At 36.6% G+C, this 23,558-nt stretch overlaps 7 protein-coding genes across 10 annotated transcripts; 4 read left to right on the top strand and 3 right to left on the bottom strand.

Annotated features, from left to right (window-relative positions):
• Window positions 1-616: 616 nt before the first annotated feature.
• Window positions 617-10,745, bottom strand: LOC108652933 (pyruvate carboxylase, mitochondrial). 4 transcript variants are annotated; one of them, XM_089262153.1, is made up of 9 exons: window positions 10,560-10,745; window positions 10,180-10,289; window positions 6,463-6,589; window positions 4,896-6,405; window positions 3,965-4,012; window positions 2,718-3,115; window positions 2,397-2,656; window positions 1,307-2,336; window positions 617-1,240 (listed from the first exon to the last, which is right to left on the bottom strand). In XM_089262153.1, the coding sequence occupies exons 3-9, from the start codon at window positions 6,559-6,561 to the stop codon at window positions 992-994; spliced, it is 3,594 nt and encodes a 1,197-aa protein (XP_089118279.1). In that variant the 5' UTR covers window positions 6,562-6,589; window positions 10,180-10,289; window positions 10,560-10,745; the 3' UTR covers window positions 617-991. The 4 variants fall into 4 exon arrangements, with proteins under 4 accessions (XP_089118279.1, XP_089118278.1, XP_089118281.1 ...); XM_089262152.1 differs by having other exon boundaries at window positions 10,588-10,745; XM_089262155.1 differs by lacking the exon at window positions 3,965-4,012 and having other exon boundaries at window positions 10,588-10,745.
• A 3,156-nt stretch (window positions 10,746-13,901) lies between these two features.
• ODA-Dnal1 (Outer dynein arm dynein axonemal light chain 1) lies at window positions 13,902-15,135 on the bottom strand. The gene is made up of 4 exons (XM_018103191.3): window positions 14,854-15,135; window positions 14,485-14,792; window positions 14,317-14,428; window positions 13,902-14,239 (listed from the first exon to the last, which is right to left on the bottom strand). The coding sequence occupies exons 2-4, from the start codon at window positions 14,634-14,636 to the stop codon at window positions 13,937-13,939; spliced, it is 567 nt and encodes a 188-aa protein (XP_017958680.1). The 5' UTR covers window positions 14,637-14,792; window positions 14,854-15,135; the 3' UTR covers window positions 13,902-13,936.
• Window positions 15,136-16,407: 1,272 nt separating this feature from the next.
• Window positions 16,408-19,391, top strand: Got1 (Glutamate oxaloacetate transaminase 1). Its single transcript, XM_018103164.3, has 5 exons — window positions 16,408-16,605; window positions 17,869-17,976; window positions 18,039-18,112; window positions 18,240-19,202; window positions 19,250-19,391. Exons 1-4 carry the CDS (start codon window positions 16,491-16,493, stop codon window positions 19,173-19,175), a joined length of 1,233 nt encoding a protein of 410 aa, XP_017958653.1. The 5' UTR covers window positions 16,408-16,490; the 3' UTR covers window positions 19,176-19,202; window positions 19,250-19,391.
• Window positions 19,392-19,583: 192 nt separating this feature from the next.
• LOC108652976 (uncharacterized) lies at window positions 19,584-20,378 on the top strand. Its single transcript, XM_018103195.3, has 2 exons — window positions 19,584-19,726; window positions 19,782-20,378. Exons 1-2 carry the CDS (start codon window positions 19,720-19,722, stop codon window positions 20,273-20,275), a joined length of 501 nt encoding a protein of 166 aa, XP_017958684.1. The 5' UTR covers window positions 19,584-19,719; the 3' UTR covers window positions 20,276-20,378.
• Window positions 19,655-21,312, top strand: LOC108652970 (UPF0598 protein CG30010). Its single transcript, XM_018103187.3, has 3 exons — window positions 19,655-19,726; window positions 20,451-20,599; window positions 20,707-21,312. Exons 1-3 carry the CDS (start codon window positions 19,720-19,722, stop codon window positions 21,205-21,207), a joined length of 657 nt encoding a protein of 218 aa, XP_017958676.1. The 5' UTR covers window positions 19,655-19,719; the 3' UTR covers window positions 21,208-21,312.
• Window positions 21,235-22,291, bottom strand: peo (ubiquitin E2 variant domain-containing protein pendolino). Its single transcript, XM_018103179.3, has 4 exons — window positions 22,118-22,291; window positions 22,001-22,065; window positions 21,830-21,933; window positions 21,235-21,771 (listed from the first exon to the last, which is right to left on the bottom strand). The coding sequence occupies exons 1-4, from the start codon at window positions 22,201-22,203 to the stop codon at window positions 21,289-21,291; spliced, it is 738 nt and encodes a 245-aa protein (XP_017958668.1). The 5' UTR covers window positions 22,204-22,291; the 3' UTR covers window positions 21,235-21,288.
• On the top strand, window positions 22,292-23,528 carry Ntmt (N-terminal methyltransferase). Its single transcript, XM_018103172.3, has 2 exons — window positions 22,292-22,430; window positions 22,493-23,528. The coding sequence occupies exon 2, from the start codon at window positions 22,511-22,513 to the stop codon at window positions 23,318-23,320; it is 810 nt and encodes a 269-aa protein (XP_017958661.1). The 5' UTR covers window positions 22,292-22,430; window positions 22,493-22,510; the 3' UTR covers window positions 23,321-23,528.
• Window positions 23,529-23,558: the final 30 nt, after the last annotated feature.

The following is a 23,558-nucleotide window of genomic DNA, read 5'->3' as shown; positions in this document are numbered from 1 at the left end:
ATATTAAATTATATTCTTCAACTCGTCTTTCTGGAATACGATTCAAATGAATGGGATTTTATGTTTAATAATATTGTTATAATAATTATTATTATTTTGAGTTATGATTATTATGTTTATTGGAGCTTATTTAAATTATTTTGCTTTTATGCGGACCTTTCTCAGTAAAAATAATATAATAATATAGTCTGCACAATAAGGTTGATTCGAAAATATAAGAAAAGAAAGTAGATCTACTTTCAATTATTAAATAGTTTCCTGTTCTTAATGGTTTCATGGTATACAACAAACAATTATTTTGAATGCTTTCTATTTTAAGCATATATATGATAGAATTAGACAAACACTCAATACACTCTGGCGCAGTCATCTACAATTCAACGTGGTATTACGTACCTGAAACAATTTTGACATCGAATATAAAATAATAAAAAAATTTAGTAAGTTTAAAAAAATTCAATATAGATAATGCTATCAAGATAATTTAAATTAACTCATAGAGTTTTCTGACTCTAAAACCGAAGATTGCTTTAACTTATAAATAAAGATATACAGTTCAAGCTGATTGTATATTGCCATAATTTTTCATAAAATATATAAATTGATTTCATTCGTATTTCAGTATTTTTATAGGAAATTCCTTGTTTTATTCACACTTTTACATTTTATAAAATATTTTTGAACATTGTTGATACAAAATTTGGCAAAGGCTTTACAGATATAACATCAAGGATTGGGGGGTCTATAACAACATTTGTGATTTGTGCGTGATTTTGTAACTCTCACAAGATTGTAAACTTTTTCAAAAAGTAATGCCAATACATACATACGTATATACAGATGTACTCATGCTAACATAAATACATACATACACATAAAAAAGACTTAAGCCTAATATAATAATCGAAGTTTGCTGGCAGCACACGATCCTCACATATATTTATTAGATTTCTTGGTATTGTTTGTTTGTCTCGATTGGATGGGGTTGCGCTTATTCGATGATCAAAATTAAGTCATCGCCGTCTAGTTTCATGCCCTTCTTGACCTCCACCTTCTTGACAACGCCGTCCTGTGGCGCCTGGACAACCATTTCCATTTTCATGGCCGAGAGGACAACGAGGGGCTGGCCCTTCTCCACCTTGTCGCCAATGGTCACGCGCACGTCAATGACATCGCCGGGCATGGGGGCGCCCACTTGACCCTTCACCGTCTTGTCAGCCTTGGGATGAATACGGATTTCCTAAAAAAATAATTCAAAGCTCATTAAATACGGCTCATAGAGATATCTGGTCAACAGTTAATGTACCTTCATAGCCTCCTTGTCGGGAATGTGGACAGAGCGCAGCTGGCCGTTCAGTTCGAAGAACACCTCGCGCTTTCCATTCGGTTTGAGATCGGCAGCCATGGCCAAGGCCTTCATGCTCAGAGTCTTGCCGCGCTCCAAGGTAACTTCGAACTCTTCGCCCACTTTGGGGCCTGACAGGAATATGCGTGTATCCAGCTTGTCGACGGGACCGTATTGCTCGCGGTAGTGCAAGAACTCATTGGTCACTTGTGGATAGAGCGCTGCCGAAACAACATCACGCTCGGTAACATTTACATGAGATTCGCTCAGCTCGGCCTTCAGCTTGTCAAAGTCCAGTGGCGCCATCTCAGCACCAGGTCGGCCTTCGATGCGTGGCATGTCCTTCAGAACGCGTGAACGGAATGGTTCTGGGAAGCCGCCATATGGAATACCAATGTAGCCCTGCAGGTACTCGATCACCGATTTGGGGAAGGAGAGCTCTTCGGCTTTTTCAACCACTTGAGCACCATTCAGATTGTTCTGCACCATGAACTGAGCCAAGTCACCCACAACCTTGGATGACGGAGTGACCTTAATAATGTCGCCCAACACGAAATTGGCCTCGCGGTAAGCTTTCTTGACATCCTCGAACATATCGCCCAGACCTAGAGAGAACGCCTGGAACTGCAGATTGGTATATTGACCACCGGGGATTTCGTTCAGGTACACATCGGCATTTCCTGATCTCATTGTTGTGGTGCACTCGAATGGTCCGTACAGAGTACGGGTTTGTTCCCAGTACGCCGAATACTCGGAAATATCGGCCAAATCCAGCTGCGTGTCCAAGGGAGTGCCCTGCAGAGAAGCGACTACCGCTCCCATACTTGGCTGTGAGGTCATTCCAGACATTGAGTCGACGGCCACATCCACAACATCAGCTCCAGCCTGAGCACAGGCGAGCATAGACGCAACACCGGCTCCAGAGGTGTCATGAGTGTGGACATGGATTGGAACATCGGGATGCTTGTCGCGGATGGCAGTGATCAGCAGCCTATAATTCAAACAGATCAATGAAATATATGCTTACCAGCAACGAATTGTTTACACATACCTAGCCGACTCTGGCTTCAACAGGCCCGCCATGTCCTTGATGCAGAGGACGTGAGTGCCCGCCTTGACGAGCTCGTCAGCCAAGTTTGTGTAGTACTTGAGATCGTATTTGGTTCTCTTGGGATCTCCCACATCTCCGGTGTAGGAGATGGCCGCCTCTACAACTCCGCCTGCCTTGCCTGCTGCCTCCATGCCGAGGATCAAGTTGGGCAAATAGTTGAGGGAATCGAACACTCGGAAAATGTCCATGCCAGTTTGCACCTAAAAGAGATACATAGGTATCATTCATTGTTGTCTTAATAAGAATAATACAATAACTTACCGCTAGTTCGCAGAACTTGTAGACCACATTGTCTGGGTAACTGGTGTATCCAACGGCATTGGCGCCGCGCAACAGCATTTGGAATGGAATGTTCGGAATGCGCTTGCGCATCTCCTCCAGGCGCTCCCATGGGCACTCGTGCAGGAAACGTAGAGCTACGTCGAATGTGGCTCCACCCCAGTTTTCGAGCGAGTACAGATTGTTAAACTTGTGAGCCACGTATGGCGATATTTTGAGCAGGTCGTGGGTGCGCACACGCGTGGCCATCAGAGATTGATGGGCATCACGGAAAGTGGTGTCCATGAGGAGTAGGTTCTTTCGGGAACGCACCTCCTTGGCAAATGCTGCGGGACCTTCACGCACAATGATGTCACGCAGACCCTGTGGTGGCTCCGTGACTGTGTCGTAGAGTTTATCAAAATTAGAATTTGGTTATATATAATAGACACATGCACTTAGAAAGCTAAATATAAAGCAGTCCAAAAATACGAACAACAAAATTTTAATTCAAGCCACCAAAAATAACTATGTGTATATGTGTGTAGGCGTTATGCGAAAACCAATAAAAACCCGTTTAAATAATGTGCTTGAGTAAACTGTGTTTACGTACAGTATGTACCTAAATGTACCTAAGTGTACCTACAAGGTACTAAAAGGTTGGCAATTTTTTATGTAAATGGAAGTTTGATGATATAATTTATTATTGGTTACTGATTATCGTCTAACATTAATAATAATTTTGAAAATTCATCCAATACTTACAACCAATTTTGGGTATTGTATAATTAATATGAGCAAGCGCTTAAATTTTCTGCAATATTTTCCAATTTATGCTAAAAACGATATATTCATTTAAAATCGAACCCATTTGTTTGTATACCATATTTTCCCTTAAGCATATCTGAATAATTTGTATACTAAAAGATTTGCCCCAACAATGTTAAGATGATAGAAATTCTAAATAGAGCGTAAGCTTCGTATATATATATTAGGTTGACATATATAATACTTATATAATACTACCTAATTAGCATTTTTATATGTTAATCCAAGCTAAGGACGAAGCTCTCAATATTCTCCTGAATTGAGTAAGTAAAGTATGCTAGTATTATATTTGGTAGCCCATTTATATAATATGTACTATATATGTTTCATAAAAATTTAGCAATAATTATGTATTTACATATGAGTTTGATCAGATACGATCGGGGCAGATGATATATTAAGAAGTGCAGCGTTAAACGTACCTTTTGCCCCGCCTCTCTTTTCACGTTCTAAGGCTTCCGGGGACAGATCTTCAGTGGAATGATTAGATCATGACAACATTTCGTTTATGAACAAAGTGTGTGTAAAGGTGTGTAGGTGTGTGTGTTTGTGTGTGTGTGTGTAGGACGATTGTTTTTGCATATGGTAATTGTTGCAAAAGCAAAAGTTTGTTTTTTTTTTTAGAAAGAATAAAGTAAAAAGAAATGCAAAACATAAATTAAACATATTAATGAACGTATATATATTAAACGAGACAGGTGCTGTTAAGAAAAGGAAAATGACTTCTAGTAAAAGTTAAAGTGTTTAAATTGAATTGTAAAGAATTTTGAATATATGAATTGGCATCAATTTAGTTTTATCAGATTGAACTTTGATGAATTTTACTTTAACTTTTAGGCAGAAGTTTAAATATTCAAATAAAATCAAAGTTAAACAAATATAAACAACTTCTATTCAAAACTGAAAATTTAAATAACTCTGACTTGATATCTATTTAGCAATCTTCGATTTTTATATATATATATATATATATATATATATATATATATATATATATATATATATATATATATATATATTCTATTATTATATAATTTAAAACTGCATGCCAATTTAAATAATCAACAACTGGACTAAAGTCCAAAGAGTAATATTTTCTAATCAATAACAAATTTTGTTTACGTAAGAATTTTGAAATTTTCTAGTGATTTCTCAAACAAGCTTTAGATTGAAAGAGAAATGAAAAGAACATAGAAGGTTTTCCAATTTAATGAACCAATTTGATAGACAACAATATCTGAAAGGCAAAAGTTATCAAGACTAAAAGCTGAAACAATAACTAAAGCGACAGCCATTTGATAGCCACAAATCCGAAAAGCGCATGCCTTGAACCATCTCAACAATTGCACTTACCCAGCGGCACCTGTGGCACATGCGGATTCACCTCGGCGGGCTTCAGGGATGTCGCCAACGGCGTCTGTGGCCCATTGACCAGCACTTCACCCAAGTAGTTGAGCAGCTTTTGAGCACGGTTCTGGGTGGTAGAGAACTTGAACAGCTGTGGATGCTCGTCTATAAAGTATGTGTCCAGTACGCCGTGCAGGAACTTCTGGTTCTCGAGCACGTTCAGCAGGAAGGGTATATTCGTCTTGACGCCACGAATACGGAACTCACGCAGTGCGCGGTTCATCTTGGACGCCGAGCTCTGCAGATCACTGGCATGGGATATCACTTTGACCAGCAGCGAGTCGTAGTAGGGCGAGATGATAGCTCCAGCATAAGTCGAGGCACTGTCTAGACGAATGCCCATGCCCTCGCCGGAACGGAAGACCTCGAGGCGGCCGGTGTTGGGCTGGAAATCATTGGCGGGATCCTCGGTGGTGACACGGCACTGAATAGCAAAGCCCCGTGGCACAACATTCTCCTGGGTGAGCCCCAGCTCCTTGAGGGTCATACCCTCAGCGATGCGAATCTGCGACTGCACCAAGTCAATGCCGGTAATCTCCTCAGTCACTGTGTGCTCCACCTGCAACCTGGCGTTCACTTCGATGAAGTAGAAGTTTCCGGACTCGTCGCACAGGAACTCCACAGTGCCAGCATTCTCGTATCCCACATGCTTGGCCAGCCGGACTGCTGCCTCGGTCATCTTGTCGCGAGTCTCAACAGGCAAACGTGGAGCAGGCGCGAGCTCAACGACTTTCTGGTGGCGACGCTGCACAGAGCAATCGCGCTCATATAAATGTACAACATTTCCTGCCTTATCGCCCAGCAGTTGGACTTCAATGTGGCGGGGTCGCTCAATAAACTTCTCAATGAACATTGCGCCGTTGCCAAAGGCTGCCTTGGCCTCGGAGCTGGCACGCTCGAAGTTCTCCTCGACTTCTTCCATTTTGCGGACCACACGCATGCCACGGCCGCCGCCGCCGTACGCTGCCTTGAAGATGACAGGAAGACCATGCTTTTGGCAGAATGCCAATGCCTCCTCCTTAGAAGTAACTGGGCCATCTGTGCCAGGGACAATGGGAACACCCGCTTCTATGGCCGCAATACGCGCAGCCACCTTATCACCCATGTTCTGCACCACCTTGGGCGAGGGGCCGATAAAGCGAAGTCCAGCATCGATAACGGCCTGGGCAAAGTCGCTGCGCTCGGAGAGGAAACCATAACCGGGATGCACTGCATCAATGTCGTTCTCCTTGCAAACGCGAATGATCTCTGGAATGTTGAGGTAGGCCTCCACCGGTGCCAGGCCCTTGCCGACCATATATGACTCGTCGGCCTTCTGGCGATGCATGTGCATTTTGTCCTGCTCTGAGTAGATGGCCACCGACTTGATGCCTAACTCAGTGCAGGCACGAAACACGCGGATCGCAATCTCGCCACGGTTGGCCACCAGCACCGATCGGATGGGTTTGTATTCGACCTGTAGAGCAAGATGTTAGAGTGAGGTGAATTCAAGAGAGCGAATGAGAGGACTTACCTGAGTGGAATAGGCATTTTTGTTGATGAAGTAAAGTCTCACACGAGGAATCGCCTTGCGCAGCGTCCTGAATGCGGCTTGAGATTCCGACAGAAACATTGTTAGGCCTTTGTCAATCGAAAGTCAACTGGAAGAGACAATGGATTCATATTATAATATGTAAATAAATTTATAGAGCTTCGTCTGTTTATCTGCCCCAATGAACTTAACTATCATCTAAACTCCGCCCATATGCAGTTGACCAACTCAATAATTGGTTCCATTCATGCAGAATATATGATTTATCAAAGATCAACATTGTCATTATTGTCAATTTTATTATTTGAATGAGCCTGATGATGGTGTTAATAAAGTTGCTTATCTTTCCCATTATCTTTATACTCCTATCTGTACAGTTAACCACAGTTAACATGTGCATGCCTGTGTATATTCAGGTACTTATTAACATTGGACACATGTACTAATAGTTCTACTTTCAGATATACGTATATTTTATAATATTGACTGATTCATGGCGTCATTCTCTTTGGATTCGAACAGCTACGATTATTTCTGTTTATTTTAGTAATTAAAAAGGTATCATATAGAAATTAGTACAAATTATTTCTTGACAAGGTTTATAAGAACTTTTATATATATTTTGGTATATAGGCATTTATAGTATGTAAACAAGTATAACCCATGCCTAGAAAACATTTCTAACTTTAGATTCACGGTTGGTTTAGTTTCTGTTTATTCTACAAAATCGTTTTATATTGTTTAACGGATTTTATTTTGGTTAAGGTCAGAGTAATTTACATATATCATTTTTGGTGCTATAAAATTAGATAATAAAACCACAAATTAAATCATAATTCTGTTATAAAACCAGATGATGAAACCACAAATTAACGCTCTTAAGAATTTACAATTGTATTCAAGTGAGTGTGAAAGAGCGGCTAAAAATAATACGTTTTTATTGGTAAGGTCTTTTTGTTTACGATTATTGTTTGACTATACAATATAATAAAAGAAAGTTAAAGAAGAATAAATAAATTAGTCGTCTTTATCTTTTGTTTATTTTACTTAATCTAAAATATTTATATTGAATATTCAAGATATTTAAGCCTGAGAAATATTTATCCTTTCTATCAAAAGTATTTAAATCGGTGTTTATCATATCAAGTTTTAGTTTGTCTTTAGCGCACTTATTCTTTACTTTCATTGCCGTTATACAAACAGCTGCAAATTTGCCTAAGTTATTTTTGTCTCTCTTAGTTTATTATATAAATAAGAGAATTTTTTTAGCAATAATTAATTATAAATATAAAAATTCGATGACAAAAAAGTAAATCATTTATTAAATTATTTAACTCTGATAAGAGAATAAGGGAATTTTTTTAGCAATAATTAATTATAAATATAAAAATTCTATGACAAAAAGATGAAATCATTTATTAAATTATTTATCTCTGAATAATATACTTTCAAAGTTATCAAATAAAGTTGTATTAAATTATATTAATGGAAAGTTTTTGTTTTTTATTTTCTAAGTATTATTATGCTAAACAGTTCTATTAATAAGTGACACTTTTCTGGCGTAAACATACTCAGAACGAATGACGTTTCTGTTATTCAACACATTCAAATTTTCCGAACATAATGTTTTTAAATAAAAAAAAAAGGAAATAGATTAACTAATTTTCTTGCGGCACAACGAATTAAAGAAACTATTCCAAAATAGGTTAATAGGTCAACAAGTTATAAATACTTTTACTAACAATTTTTCTAAAATACTAAAGGCGTGTCCAATTTTGATAACGATATCGACGCAAAAAAGAAAACTCCCAAATTATATTATATTTAAACAAGTCATTATTGCAAGTACATATTATAAAAAAAAAATATAATATTAACAACCGTCTAATCTCTACAGTAAAAAATCTTAACAAAATTTCGTCATAAAATCTTTAAAAGCCAGACGTGAAATTTGCTGGGAACAGATAATACACTTAAAAAAAAAACCTGTAATCCACATAAAATATATGGCCGCCGATAGAAGCAATCGAATTCATTGATAATACTATTTTGTTGTTGTTTATTTTTACGCTCACAATATAAAAGGCGATTCATAAATGTAGAAAACCCGTCTGCACGCATATAAAAATATATACATATATAGATATACGTATAAACATATTTATTTACTCATACACTTATAGATTTAAATATATGTATTTACATTTTACACAAGTTTTGGCAAATAGAGTATCTACTAGTCTGATACCGACATTCTATGTTTTTATGCATCATTCGTGTTAAGATCAAAACAAGCTAAAACCGTAAGACCCAACAATTGCAATTACAAACTTGTCAATTAACGCCCCGACATTCCATATTGCCAACCCCAAAGCAACAAATTAACACACCCCGTTCGTAGGGCCACTATTTGGGGACTGAAAGTCAGGGAGTACGCAATTTGATGGAGACTTTTCGCTTTGTTTACACGTGTAAGAGTTGCGGGTCGCACACCCATGTCAATACAATGATTTATGTATGTATGTATGTGTGCCCACGTTATTATATGCGTATGTATGTATGTATGTTTGCTTGCCGCAATGACCGATTATGTAATGATTATTGCAATAATAAGACGGACAGACGAGCCGCCTTAGAATGTGCACAGCAGTCAGACGGTCAGACGGGCAGTCGGTCGTTCGGTTTGGTCGAATGATTTGGTGATTACGCTGCTGCTGCTCGCTTGTTGATTGCCGCTCACTTTTACTCTATATTCGTTCATACGCACATACCTACGTGTATGTATGTATGTATGTATATATAGAATTGCGCGTATGTATGTATGTATGTGTGCACACTTATGCACGATCTTGAGCACACGTTGCTAAGGTCAAAGACGTTTCCACTGCGGCATAGGCCGCGCCTGCTCTGGACACATTGATTATCCGTTAAAATGATAAAGTGACAAACGCAAAAAAAAGCCTATATATAAATACATACACTTGCACATTATGTATACGTAAACATGTATATATTTCATATGCCATAGATGCACACACACACACATTTATTTGGTCGGAACTAGGAACTAGGACTAGTTCGCAGACGCAGCACTGTGCGTCGAAAAAGTATTCGCACATGCAAATAAATCAACATTTGTTCAAAGGTCGTCAATTTTGATTGATTGTCACGCAAAGTGAAAGCAATTAAATTAAATATCTAAACTTTGATTTGCTGTGCGCTGCTTGACTTTTAGGCTATGAAATTCATAATACAAATATTTTTTATTTTATCCACAATGCTGTTTGCTTTTGATTCGTTGTTTTTATACATACGTCACTATGTAGATATACATATGCATATGTATGCGTGTGTGTGTGTATGTATTTTATTAACGTAAGTGATGGCACATGCCTTCATTTTGTCAAGCACGTTTTGGCTGGCAGCGAAACCATAAGAAGGCTAGATATATGGGGCATAATAAAATGGACCCGAACAACAGGCTGACAATATTACGCATAGATAATGAAGGGAGTAGGGGGGAACACTTCTATTCGTCTGTCTATGTAATGAATGTATGCTTGTAAAAGTTCTGTTACATACATACATACATACATAAGCGCTTGTTACGTATCAATTAGCAATTTAGTATGCACGCAACTAAATATACATACATACATACATACATATATGTATAGACGTATATATGTATGAACATACCCTTTGGAATCACAATATGTCCAGCTGCTCCCTGTTGTTATCCCTGGATAGAATCTTTCGAGCACACTTTCAATTCAACTTTACCGCACAATTAGCACTCGCAGTGATAACTAAAAACAGTTGAAATAATACAAGACGATTGTACAGTTATAGTGTATGCAGCCATTTATGTAAAACAATTTAGCATTTATGTATAAATCACATAACTATTATATAAACTAGCGTGGTTTTGAAATCGAAATCGACAAAATAAACTTCGGCGCAGATAAAAAAACACAAGGAATTAACAAATTACTCTTTAGAATTAGCAACTAGCTAACACACAAATGTATGTATGTATGTACATGCGTGTGTGTGTGTCTATCTCTTTACATACATACTATGTATGTTTGTGCTTGTAATACATACATATGTATTTGTATGTGCGTTGAATTTCTGTTTGGGAAGGTAGACCACCTCGGTACAATTTACGTTGAATATTTCACAACTGTTTCTGCCCGGGAGCTCGAGCACTGCGTACGGCTGGCACCAAAGCTTAATATTCAACTGACGGACGCTGTCGAAAAAACTTGAAAGTTTACACTGAATTGCCGGTGGCGGCTGCCCACAGTCGCTCCCATGCGCGCGCTCTCTCTCTTTTTCTCTCTCTTTACTGGCTGTCTCTCCCTCAATCTGTGTCTGCTTTTCGCTCTTTCGCTTCGATTTTTCGTGGATGGCTCTCGCAGTTTCGAATAGTGTATGCGTGCGCCTAACAGCAGTCAGAGGCAGCAATAACAACAACTAAAACGTGTACTTTGGCCCAAAAACAACAACAATCGCAGAATTCTGTTATGTGTGTGAGAGTCGGAGGCAGAGGCCGGCTAAGAGTAAACTAGTTAAGCTCCAAGGAGAGAAACAGCTGTTTTGCTGGTACCTCAAGTATATGTACCCTTTATATATTTGCATATTTGACATTGCTGCATACATACATACATATAGGTAAATGTAAATATACATATGTATATGTACATACATATATAAATATTAACTAAGTATTCATATATAAATAAACATGTGCATGGAATAAAACTAAACTAAATTCATATTAGTTTCTCTTGTGACCAAATATAGCAATAGTATATTGAAATATTAACTTAAATTAATTGACAAAACATATAAATATTTTGAATATTTCCTACATATATGTATATTTATGTTACATAAGTATAAGACTAGAACTATAAAAGTTTACTAGTTCTTGATAGTATAAGAAACTTATGTCAATTTTTATTTTAGTGTCTACAGCTCTTATAGATAAGAGCGAGAAGTAGACATGCTTATACTTACATATGTACATACATACATACATACATACTTGTAGAGACAGATTGACTATTAGTTGAACTGATAGATAGACAGAAATCAGTAGATTGACTTGCATGTTTTTTAAGATCGAAAACTATACACATTTATGTATATATTATATATTGAGAGAACACACAGATTTAATTTATTTTTGTTTTCTATTTAAATAGAGGTGAAAATTTTAGTTGCAATGTATTTAATTATGCAAATAGGCGTCGCAGCTTCTCATTATTTATTATAAATGCATATTAATGGGTGCAAATTGAATTAATTACAGGTATATAAAACACTTCAATTGACACACATTCTTGAATAATAATAACAAAATAATAATAAAATTAAAAATATTCAAAGGATTATAGATGCATTTGAATGGAGGCATATAGATGGAGACTTGATAATGAAATATATATAGACATAAAGAAATAATCAATTCAAACTAAATTGATCTACAACAATCTGATAATGCAACTCAAGTAACACCCAGGCTTTTCCAGCTCTACCTTAAAATTTGTAGCAATAGTTAATCAATAGATTTTTTGCATAGCATTTAATCTCATTTGATCGCTCTCTCTCTCTCTCTCTCTCTCTCTCTCTCTCTCTCTCTCTCTCTCTCTCCCTCTCTCTCTCTCTAACTTGTCCTCTCTATCCTTCACACTCTTATAACTATACACACCTATATAGCACACATTTATAAAATATTTATAGTTTGTGATAAGAAAAAATTCGTATTAAAAACTTCAGTTTGGGTTTGCCGTCATTTTGGCATAATTAATTAATTAAATACAAAACTTAGATGCCACACTGAGAGCTTATAGATAGAGCTGATAGATATTTGCCAAGGCCCTGATAACTGGGCCGATAGCCGCAGCCACAGCCGCAGCTGTCATTGTCGACTCCGGCGAAGGTCAGCGAAAGTGCGAATCAAGTTCAGTATCAAATCGTCCAAATGACCAAACATGTCGTACGATTATTGTACATACATACATACGTATATACGTATATATACGGCATCCAGACAGGTTGTTAAACAACAAATTTGAACGTCTACAACGCACGCGCACAATCAAAGTGTTTCAATATAATCATTGCGATTGCTGTTAGTCTTAAGTAAATAGAATCTCCTACTAAAGATGAGATTGCTATAATTCACGTAATGGCATGAATGAAATATTTATTATATTATACATTAGTAATGCTGATGGTTTAGTTTGACGTGTTATTCATATTATGTAATAATTTTAATTATCAAATTAAATTCCTATAATGGTATTTTAGCAAAACACAGTAGGGAATTTCAATTACCAGTCGACTAAGCTAACCTATTTCGTTGGCTGTCTATCTTCATACATATATATATATATATTATATATTTTATAATATTTGATTATCACTAATGCAGTTGTACAAATGAATGAACTTTATACAGCAGGAATTAAGCTATGTAGTAGCTATACTCATATTATAATAAAATGGAATTATTAAAGTACAAGAATACTCAGCTGTAGTGTGTTTGCAGTGCCCGCTGGCTGAACAATACATATTTTCCATTATAAATATATTTCGGTCGCCGTCTGTCTGCTATATTCGCACAGCACGTGCCGTTAATCAAGGCGGTAGATTCCATATAGTCTTCCATTTATAATAATAAGATAATGTTTTATTTTGAATAAAACGGCGCCTAGGCGTATTTTCTTATATAAATAATCTTATCTAAAATAACCTTAACTTATCTATATAACCATATATATATATATATATATAGTATTTCGCTGTGACTTGCTTTCCTATAACTTGTCTCGCTTATAGCTTACTCTACCTGTAATCTACTAAAATATGTGTGATTAACAGAAATATTCCTACCTCAATCTTTGAAAGATAACGAAATAATTCATTAAAAGTGAGGCGTGGCAAGGGCAAACAGTTCTTGGGTCACATTTTATCTAGTATGGTCTGGGGGCCACGTAGAGCTCTATAAAATATTATATTGATTATACTAAATACGAAGTTCTCAGAAATACCCTTGTAAAATTGTCCTCAAATGATTAATGTTCATATTTTGAACTTGGTTTATTAGCGGAATTAGGTTATATTCGAAATAAAAGGTATTCAAGAGATTATTAAATATGTACCTATGTGAACATAATAAAAAACTGAGTATTATTTTTTTCCTTTTTGTGAATCATTTGATTTTTGCGCGACTGTTTCTATAGGAGCTATATAATATAGTCATCCGATGTTGATAAGATTTTGCTAATGCATGGCGTTAATATGGTGAAGCTTAGAAGTTCACAACCTTGTTGAAAACATTTTTGAACAGCGCGTGGCCGGGTATGATTGACTAGAAGATACCTTAAACACAGAGTATATAGGCATTTATTCATTATTTTTAGTCATACATGGCTTAACCTTATTAGAGTATTGGTTCCTCCTTAAGAACAACTGGTTCGCCATCTAGTTTTCGTATAGTTGGCAGGCGCTTGGTGCACTCAGCTCTCCAAGTGGGCTCATCCAGGCCCTCCGACAAGGGATTGCCCACAACAACTAAATCCTGAAGAGTTTCTATTTCGGCCAGGCGATTAAACTCCGACCAATCCTTGATTAAGTTATTACTAATGTAAAGCACCTTCAGGCACTTCAGAGCACTCAAACCTTTTAGTTTTTCTATAAGATTGTAGCTAAGCCAGAGTTCTTCCAATGTTTCCGCAACAGCTTCCTAAAAAATAGATTTGTATGTACAAATACATATATCAGTAGATAATAATTATTATTTAACTGTCTTTATTGACGTACCAATCCCGATATTTGCTTGATATAATTTCGCGATAAAGATAAAACCTTCAAACATTTCATGCCTGACAGACCAAAGATTTTCTCAATCATATTTGTTGACAAGCTGATTCTTCTACAATATATGGAATTTAATTATTGAATTTCAATAACTTTTGATTGGGATATTACTCGCAGCACACAAGCGTTCCTAATGTATTATCCATTTTCTCAATCGGTGGCCATTGAAATTGCAAATCTATTTGTTTGGCAGTCAGCGAATTTTGTTGCTCTCGATCTTCCCAACGTTTAAGCGCTTCCTTAATTGTTGTTGCCTTTGACATTTCGCAATTGAACTGGAATTCTCGACTCTCTTATGTATAGTCCATTCCCCCAAGCATTCGTTATAAACAAATTTCTGTTGCTATTAGCAACCAACAAACATTTTAGCTAGACATTAAGCTAAGCAGCTTTGATGGTTCAATGCTCTTGCTCGACAACTGTGGAAAATATAGATATTGTCAGATATTCGATATGCATATAAAATTATATAATCTTTACATTTTTGCTCGACTTCATTTTACGTGAACAAATATTCCAAATCTCAAGGTGATAGTAGCAAAAGCAGGGAAAAGCTTTCAGTCGTACTTATGTGTGTGTTGGTGTGTGTAGGCATTGACTCGACTGTATGCATATATGTAAATAGGTGTGTGCATGGAATCACTAAACAAACAACACATACATAGATGAACTGACTAGAATAATCAGTTACAACCGCCAAGAAATGTGTAGAGCAGATCCCGTCTACCGCTTCTACCACTTTCTACCCATTACATATACTCTTATACTTTAAAGTCTTATACTCGGAACAAGCAATAAAATCGGGCATAGTGCGATCGAGCGAGATTGCCAGTTTCGCTACATCAGCTTCTGTTTACTCTCCGCCGCTCTCTCGAAATTGCATATGTATACGTGCATGTATGTACGCAGCATTGCACAAAAGTTGACACTTTCATTCTAAGAGAGAAGTATGGCTACATTTTTAGAGGGCTCGTCATACTCATTTCAAAGTTTTCGTTGTTGCATAAGTATTTTAAGAAAGAGTAACAAAGCGTTGTTGAGATTTAAAAAAATATGTTGTTTATTTTTTTGTTTTGAGCGCTGAAGATTGTTGGGTTAATGAGTGAAGGATAAGAGAAGGAATTTTAGACATTTGGCGCGATGCCTACTGAAGCGGCTAGGCATTTTGTTACTTAGCTTCGATCATTCTCAAGTATTTTAAATAAATATGTGAATAATTTTATTGTTAGCAAAGTATTTCGCACTTTGTATACCTGTTTTTTATTATTATTTTTATTTTTTTTTTTTTTTAATTTGGTTTAATTAACTTGGGAAACAGGGAAGACAGTCACATTTTGAACCTAAAATGCGCAGTTCAGTGAAAGTCAGAAATGGGGCGAATCGTCATATACTGGGCCAAAACTGATGATCAGTTAGGTTAAAGAACTCTACAAGGCTGTGAGGCCAATGAGCTGACCTGGAACTGGTTAGCGTGAGTAAGTAAACCATGCAATGTATATTACTTTATCGAAATTTACAACAAATTAAAGTACGGTCTTTGATGGAATTCAGTTACGAGACCTAAAATAATTGAAATGTTGTTAACTTAACTATTGATATATAATTTTTCAGATGCTGCTGACAGTTGCTGCCTGCAATGAACTACTACACATCTATATAAATATGTATGCATTCAGTTTTCATAAACACAAAATATATTTTAAAAAAATAATTACTATGTAATTATTTCAACAGTTAAATTTGAAATTCTTTTCTAAACATATGCCTTTTTTAAATATGTATCTATGTTAACGTTTTTATTTAGTTTTTGCCGCCTATTTAAGTTAGGTGTGGCCAATGCGAGATAAAATTAGAATCCCTAATAAACACACTAAACACTTGTTGCTCACTAAAAATATCATTATTTATTTAACAGTCAATAATAAGAAGATGTATTAAGCATTCAATCATTAAATAAATTAAGTATTAAACCAATCAAGAGAATAAATATTGTTTTATACTTATTATATCGATATATGTATTATCGAGTATATCGATAATTAGCTGATTCGCAATCAAATTTCGCCGACGTAAAGGTTTATTTATTACAAACGTTTCGCGTGGATCTGCAGCGTACGATGGCTTCATCAATTTATGCCGATGTGCAACAAGGACCGGCTATTGAAGTGTTTGCCTTGACGCAAGCATTTAGGGATGATGTTAATACACCGAAAGTGAATCTGTCCGTAGGCGGTAAGTATTGTGACACTAAACAAGCATAGTTATCAATATAAATAATTTATATGTACATACATACATATATTCATATTTATATAATTCCGGTAATTTGACCTTGCTTTACATTCCTTTATTTAGAAATACATATGTACATGTTTGGATGCTAAACATTGAATATAAATGGAATGCACTATAAATATAGATAAATATGTATATGTATGTATGTGCATATATGTACGTGCTTATTAAAGTCTTCCATTCATTTTGAATGCTGTTCTAATTGGCGGCCCATCTCTAGTTCGCGTTCTGCTAAATAGATATGTATATATGTATGTAATATGTGCTCACATGTATGTATGTATGATGGCTGGGTGCTTGTAATATTTATATGTTTGTATGTATATACTAACGTAAGCTTAGATAGCAAGCTTTGTATAGAGGGCATTTAGATGTCAAATGTTACAGTCAATGAACTACTATTCCTTTTAACAGCCGGTTTAAAATGCCATATATACAAGCATGTATGCTACGATTGTTTATACATGCATATAACACATGATTTATGTTTATAGTATAGACAATAAATGTATTTATGAACCCAAATTTCTATTTATGTTTTCATACCTAGAAACAAATACAACTAAATTAGTTTATATGTGTACGCATGCATACAAACATATATGTATATGTACATGTTTAATCTTCTATGCATATATTATAAGCTCAACTACGTCAATTGTTTAGCTAAAATATCAAATTGTTTTTAGTTCTGTTTAACAGATTTTGAACTCTGATCCAAATAATAATATTCAATAATCATTTGCAGTGAATTTGTATGAAATGACCTTTAATCCCTAATCACTGACTCGTATCACTAACCAGAGAGCTCTCTGGCTAGTGCTCGTATCTTATCAACTATCAGCTGATTTGTATTTAATAAACGCACCAAGATATTCGTATGTATGTATGTACATATTTTTCCGGTACCCCTTAAAGGAAGCAATTTAATATTGATTGGCATTTTTATTTTATTTTTATTTATTTATTTTTTTTGTGTATATGTAGTAGATTTGCTTTATTTAATCATATTAAAGGAATATGAAATTAGAAATCTTTCTTAAGATGCCCTTAAATGATCAATACCTTTTAATACTGTTATGTTTGGCTCTTTAGTTTCTAGGAATGGAACATGAGTGTCGCTTTAATATTGAGAACTTCTCATTTTCTCTTTTATCGTATATGTATGTGTGTATAATCCATGGCTTATCTCATACACAGCTTACCGAACGGATGAAGGTCAGCCATGGGTCCTGCCTGTGGTGAGAAAAACAGAAGTATCCATCGCCACCGATGAGACAATTAATCATGAATATTTGCCAGTAACGGGTGAGTTTTGAGATAATACCAACCTAGTCTTGTCTAATAACACATCTACATATATAATTAAGGATTGGATACGTTTACGCGTGCAGCAACTGAATTGGTCTTAGGTGCGGACTCAATAGCAATAAAAGAGAAGCGTGTAAGTTTGTCAAATGAGATACATACATATATAAATATATAATGAACCAGAATAATTGAAAGAAGACAAACAGTCGTATACTTTATATTTATAATATTATATATATTCCCCTATTATTATATTGTAGGCCTTTGGTGTGCAAACGATTTCGGGAACAGGAGCTCTGCGCGTAGCTGCTGAATTTTTGTTTCGTCAATTGAAACGCAACACTGTGTACTACTCGAATCCGACATGGGAGAATCATCACAAGATTTTTGCCGATACCGGATTTACCAGTCTGAACTCGTATCGCTATTGGGACCAAAACAAACGTCAGCTGGATTTGGAGGGCATGCTCGCTGATTTAGATAAGGCGCCGGCTGGCGCAGTCATTATCCTACATGCGTGTGCACACAATCCTACGGGCATGGATCCCACTCAAGACCAATGGAAGAAAATTGCCGATCTGATTGAGCGGAAGCAACTATTCCCACTTTTTGATTCTGCATACCAGGGCTTTGCCAGCGGCGATCCCGATCTGGATGCCTGGGCGATACGTTACTTTGTGGATCGTGGATTCGAGCTATTTGTTTGCCAATCGTTTGCTAAGAATTTCGGCTTGTACTGCGAGAGAGTTGGAAACTTAACGATAGTACAGCGAAGCGGCGCCACCCGTGATCCGATCCATTCGCAGATAACTCTTCTCATTCGCGGCTTGTACTCAAATCCACCAGCGTATGGAGCTCGCATAGTGTCCAAGGTATTGAATACCCCAGCACTGCGTCAAGAGTGGATGGACTGCATCAAGGGCATGTCGAGTCGTATTCGGGAAATGCGTAAACTTCTGCGAGAGAAGCTGGTGGAATTGGGAACACCCGGCAATTGGGATCACATTGTCAACCAGATTGGCATGTTCTCTTACACGGGCCTCAATGAGAAACAAGTGGCCGTGCTGATCAAGGAGTACCACATTTATTTGCTGAAAACTGGCAGAATAAATATGTGCGGTCTGAACACTGGAAATATTGAATATGTGGCAAAGGCTATTCATGCAGCTGTGACCTTAACTCCAGCTAACTTATAAGAAACGAGAATCAATTCTTAAAGAATGGTGTCCTACATGAGAGGTACCTCGAAAATATAACAAAAAATGTCGAGTTACGAGTAACTTCCGCAAGCATTAGGAGATTGCATTTTCTAGAATTATACAAGTGTATTAAATAGCTCTGCTTAGCATTTTATAGTAAATTTGTAATCAATGTCAGCTGCAATGCATTAATCAAATAAATATGTAATCAAATTCTTGCGTTTGTTATTTTCACTTTGTCCATATTTCATGTCAATAATATCAGTTTTTGTGTTTCGATTAATTTTTAATGACTGTATTAAAAAAAAAAAAAGAGATGCGACAAATGAGAATACCTTTTTTAAATTAAAATATGTTTTCAACAACATAATTATTGTTTTAAAATTGAAAAGTTCAACAAAAGAGCACCCTGTATTTTTCTCTTTCGACATGACAAAATATACTAAAAAATACCGAATTTGTTTCTGGTGAACATTCTATATAGTGCTGCATAACGTTAGTCTAAAATTGACGAAAGTCTTGTTTAGCTTATCAATTTACAATGGCAGGTAATAAATATATTGCAATCGTTGAAAAACATTTCACTAAGTGCTGCATATGTAGACAAGGCGAAACAACAAAAAGCCACCAGCAGCAATGAATCGCCCTCAGCCAATGTAGACACTGCGCCACTTTTCCCACCAACTAAGCCTGGTAAACCAGCCAATTATGGCACGAACAACACACTGGAGCTCTTGGAGCGCATACCCAGCCAAGTGGTCGATCTCAAGTTAGATGAAGTACTCACTGCCGTTAAAACAGTAGATAACCTGTGCGATTATCCACGCTGCAAGACCAGAACCAGCCTAATGGGCCAGGACTGCGAGCACTGCAGCAAACGTTTCTGTTTCAAGCACGGCCTGCCCGAGGTTCACGGCTGTGGTGAGCTAAAAAAGCGAGAAGCCCGAAAAGAATTTCTGCATCCCAAGCCATTGAAAACCATACGACAGGAAGAAGAGCACAAAAATGCTAAAAAGAAGCTAAATGAAAAGCTAAAGAACATGCAAGTGGCTCGCATGCAAAAGACCGGCAGTACTAATGATAAAAAGAAAAAATAGACTTTCCCCACTATCCCTAGGATTCATATAAATAAACTTGTTATAATATAAAAAAAAATTTCAGTTAAATATTCTGAATATACACACGCATACATTAAAAATGGATCATGCATATATGAATGTACTATATTAATATTGTAAACAATCCGCTGATCGACTTCTTTCCTCGATCAAGGTATTGCTGTACTCCACACGAAGAACCTAGTGTTTAAAAATTGGATATTCAATTGGATTCCACGGCGCACTGTCGCGCTCTATACCCAGGGACAGTCGCCTGAGCCAAGGATACGAGAGTACTTCTATTACATCGATCACGAAGGCATGGTGTGTATGTACACACATGTATATTATTTCTAGATATGTGCATGTGCGTAGATGTATGCATGCATGTATTCCGATATTCTTGTTGCCATTTTGCTTTTCACTTGCAGCTCTTTTTAGACGATGCCAAAATGAAAAACTTCACATCTTGTTTTAAAGAGAAGAAATTCCTGAAATTCTTCTTCAGCCGCCTGCGCTTCAATGAAACACAGCGTTATGAAATGTTTCCCTACTTGTCGCCTTGCGGTCGTGAAAGGAATTATATTCGCTGTGATGACACGCCCATTGTTTTTACAGAGCACCTAAAAAAGGATGCAGATGGTCGAACTGATCATATATTAACATATGCACATGGTGGTCCAGATCTATCGATTCCCTTTCAGCCACATAAGCTCTATATGCACCCGCAAACCGGACGAGTGTATCATCCAGCTTGGCCACAAGTCGGTGGCATTGGACTCGTGCGCTCTAAATTGGCTATCGAGCTCAGCCAGAGGTTCGTGTTTTCTAGCGATGACAAACCGCCAACACATTTTCTTTGGGATGACACTGAACTAGAGCTGGAGCACGAGTGGATAAAAAACTGTGAAAAGTTCATAAAGAAGTCTTAATTATTTATCTCATAAGACTGCAGGATATTAATTAACTAATAGAATGTTATATAATTTACACACATACGTTGATTGTTATGACTATTCAATGCTTAATGGTTTAAATTCGCCTTCTTTAACTTTAACCCATGATAGACCAGTGGCCGCGCCTCCGCCGCCACTTTCTGGAGACGAATTTGTAGTCCTTCCATTTCGTATTTGATCTAAGACTGGCCCGTGTATGTCTTCTTGGAACTTTTCAAATACTATATAATGCGGATCCTCTGTTGGTGGCGTATCATAGATATGGGCTTTGCTCTCTGCAATACTTTCTTGAACAAGTCCAGCAAATGCTTCTCGATTAGTGGTCAGCAGCTTGCTTGCCTCCACGTTTTTCAGCTCCTGCGTATTGCCCACACTACGTATGCAGTCCAAGGGATCGGCAAATATCACTTGCATGTACTTCAGCACTTGCCAAAGGTGATCTTCTCCACATCTCCACTCCGGGAATGCATGACTGATGTCTAAGCTGTTTGTGAATGGACACACAAGTGGATGCACAACGTTTTGTTGGAAGACAATGGCCTTAAATGAATAAATTACAATTATAAAAACATGAAAGTATACATAATTAGGTGCTTACTGGAGTGGTTTTATCGTCCGGAAAACCATCCGGTAGCAGTATTGAAAATCGAAATACACTATTCTCATAGAAACCTTGTCGGCCAAAGAACACGCCAAACCATTCTACGAAAATTAAGTTAAATAAGTATTATACTTTGTTGTTGATGCTATTTAATATAAATATACTCACGCAACGAATTAGCATAGCTCGGAATTACATATATACCTGAGACCTTTTCTGACTCAATCATTTTGCTGTAAAATGCCTTTGTTATTGTTTTGGCAATGTAAATTTGTACTTTCTTACTATTCCGCTAGAATTTTATATTCCTGGTGTATTGTCGCAAGTAAAAGTTTATCATCTTTCTTTTGAGCATCGACATCGAGAGTCATTTTTATTTCTAGTTAAATAAATAAATAAAGTTTTTGCAGCTTGACAAAAATTACGCCTGTTGATTTTATTTTCTTTTCTTTAATGTATCGAATACACTGTATATCGATATTAATAGTCTTGTAACATATTTGAGCTTTGTTTGGTTCTTCTAAGAACTAGTTTAAAAAAAATAATTATGATGCAGCCCTGCGCACATTTATTTGTTATAAATTAATCTAAGTATGCGGTAAGTGGCATTGACGATAATTTAACTACTTAGTATTCAACTACTACAAATTTTATGACTAGAATTATACAACAACGAACATGTATTCTAAGCTAGATACAAATCCTATGACTGCCTGTGACAAGGAGGACTCACCAAATTTGTCAACAGTAAACAACCATAAAGATGAAGTGCTGGAAGAGAAACACGAAGCTCAAAGCCCCAACAAATTGAAAAATGAAAAGGTTGTACCTGAATTTTATAACAAGGCACAAAAATATTGGTCGGAAGTTCCAGCAACTGTAAACGGGATGCTCGGTGGTCTTGGCTACATCAGCGCAATCGATATACAAGGGTCAAGGATATTTCTCCGTGAACTTAAAGTGCCAGGCAAGAAATTAGCTCTGGACTGCGGTGCTGGAATTGGACGAGTGTCACGAAATCTTTTAATACCGATGTTTGACACGGTTGATCTGGTTGAACAAGATGCTGCGTTTGCTGAGAAGGCCCGAGAGATATGCACGTCAGAGTCCGTATGTCGCCATAGCCTGGGCGAAATATACAATATGGGACTTCAAGAGTTCTCACCCACTCATAAATATGATCTAATCTGGAGTCAATGGGTTTTAGGACATCTGACGGATCCGGATCTTGTAGCATTTTTTCGTCGCATGCGGTTTAGTTTGCAGCCAGGTGCTTACTTTTGCATTAAGGAAAACGTCAGTACATCTAAAGATGTGATAAAGGATGAGGAGGATTCGTCAATTACGCGTCCGCTTGAATCATATGAGCGCTTTTTAAGAGAAGCTGGCTTTCGAATTGTAAGAAAGGTGCGTCAACAAAATTTCCCGAAAGGACTTTTTCCAGTGTATATGATTGCCTGTAAATCACAGCCCATTGGCAGCAATTAGACATATAAATACTAGCATTAACGAAGTATTTATGACAAAAAATATAAAATCAGATATTTAGTTGCTTCCGAAACTAAAAATATATATATATATTTCTGTATACAGTTTATATACTATACTTTTATTGAGTGTATAAATAATTTGATGTTTTGAATTGGTATTTAATAATATTGGGGGCCATATATCAATAAATGCAGAATGCTAAATATTTGAAAAGTTTTAATCTGAATATTCAAAA

Source organism: Drosophila navojoa, chromosome 5 (assembly GCF_054131105.1).
Source record: "Drosophila navojoa isolate 15081-1374.11 chromosome 5, UAZ_NAV_1.0, whole genome shotgun sequence".
NCBI lineage: Eukaryota > Metazoa > Arthropoda > Insecta > Diptera > Drosophilidae > Drosophila > Drosophila navojoa.
This window is presented reverse-complemented; position numbering and strand designations above follow the sequence as displayed.

Coding starts and splice junctions, on each gene's coding strand:
- LOC108652933 (XM_089262153.1), bottom strand. CDS start 6,561: ATGTTTCTGTCGGAATCTCAAGCCGCATTCAGGACGCTGCGCAAGGCG. Junction 3,116..3,964: donor AAAGAGAGGCGGGGCAAAAG/GTACGTTTAACG, acceptor TCTACGACACAG/TCACGGAGCCACCACAGGGT. Junction 2,657..2,717: donor ACAAGTTCTGCGAACTAGCG/GTAAGTTATTGT, acceptor TATCTCTTTTAG/GTGCAAACTGGCATGGACAT.
- ODA-Dnal1 (XM_018103191.3), bottom strand. CDS start 14,636: ATGTCAAAGGCAACAACAATTAAGGAAGCGCTTAAACGTTGGGAAGAT. Junction 14,429..14,484: donor GGAACGCTTGTGTGCTGCGA/GTAATATCCCAA, acceptor CATATATTGTAG/AAGAATCAGCTTGTCAACAA. Junction 14,240..14,316: donor TCAAGCAAATATCGGGATTG/GTACGTCAATAA, acceptor TCTATTTTTTAG/GAAGCTGTTGCGGAAACATT.
- Got1 (XM_018103164.3), top strand. CDS start 16,491: ATGGCTTCATCAATTTATGCCGATGTGCAACAAGGACCGGCTATTGAA. Junction 16,606..17,868: donor AGTGAATCTGTCCGTAGGCG/GTAAGTATTGTG, acceptor TCTCATACACAG/CTTACCGAACGGATGAAGGT. Junction 17,977..18,038: donor TGAATATTTGCCAGTAACGG/GTGAGTTTTGAG, acceptor TATATAATTAAG/GATTGGATACGTTTACGCGT.
- LOC108652970 (XM_018103187.3), top strand. Junction 20,600..20,706: donor ACATCGATCACGAAGGCATG/GTGTGTATGTAC, acceptor TTTCACTTGCAG/CTCTTTTTAGACGATGCCAA.
- peo (XM_018103179.3), bottom strand. CDS start 22,203: ATGACTCTCGATGTCGATGCTCAAAAGAAAGATGATAAACTTTTACTT. Junction 22,066..22,117: donor TATAAAATTCTAGCGGAATA/GTAAGAAAGTAC, acceptor GGCATTTTACAG/CAAAATGATTGAGTCAGAAA. Junction 21,934..22,000: donor GAGCTATGCTAATTCGTTGC/GTGAGTATATTT, acceptor TAATTTTCGTAG/AATGGTTTGGCGTGTTCTTT.
- Ntmt (XM_018103172.3), top strand. CDS start 22,511: ATGTATTCTAAGCTAGATACAAATCCTATGACTGCCTGTGACAAGGAG.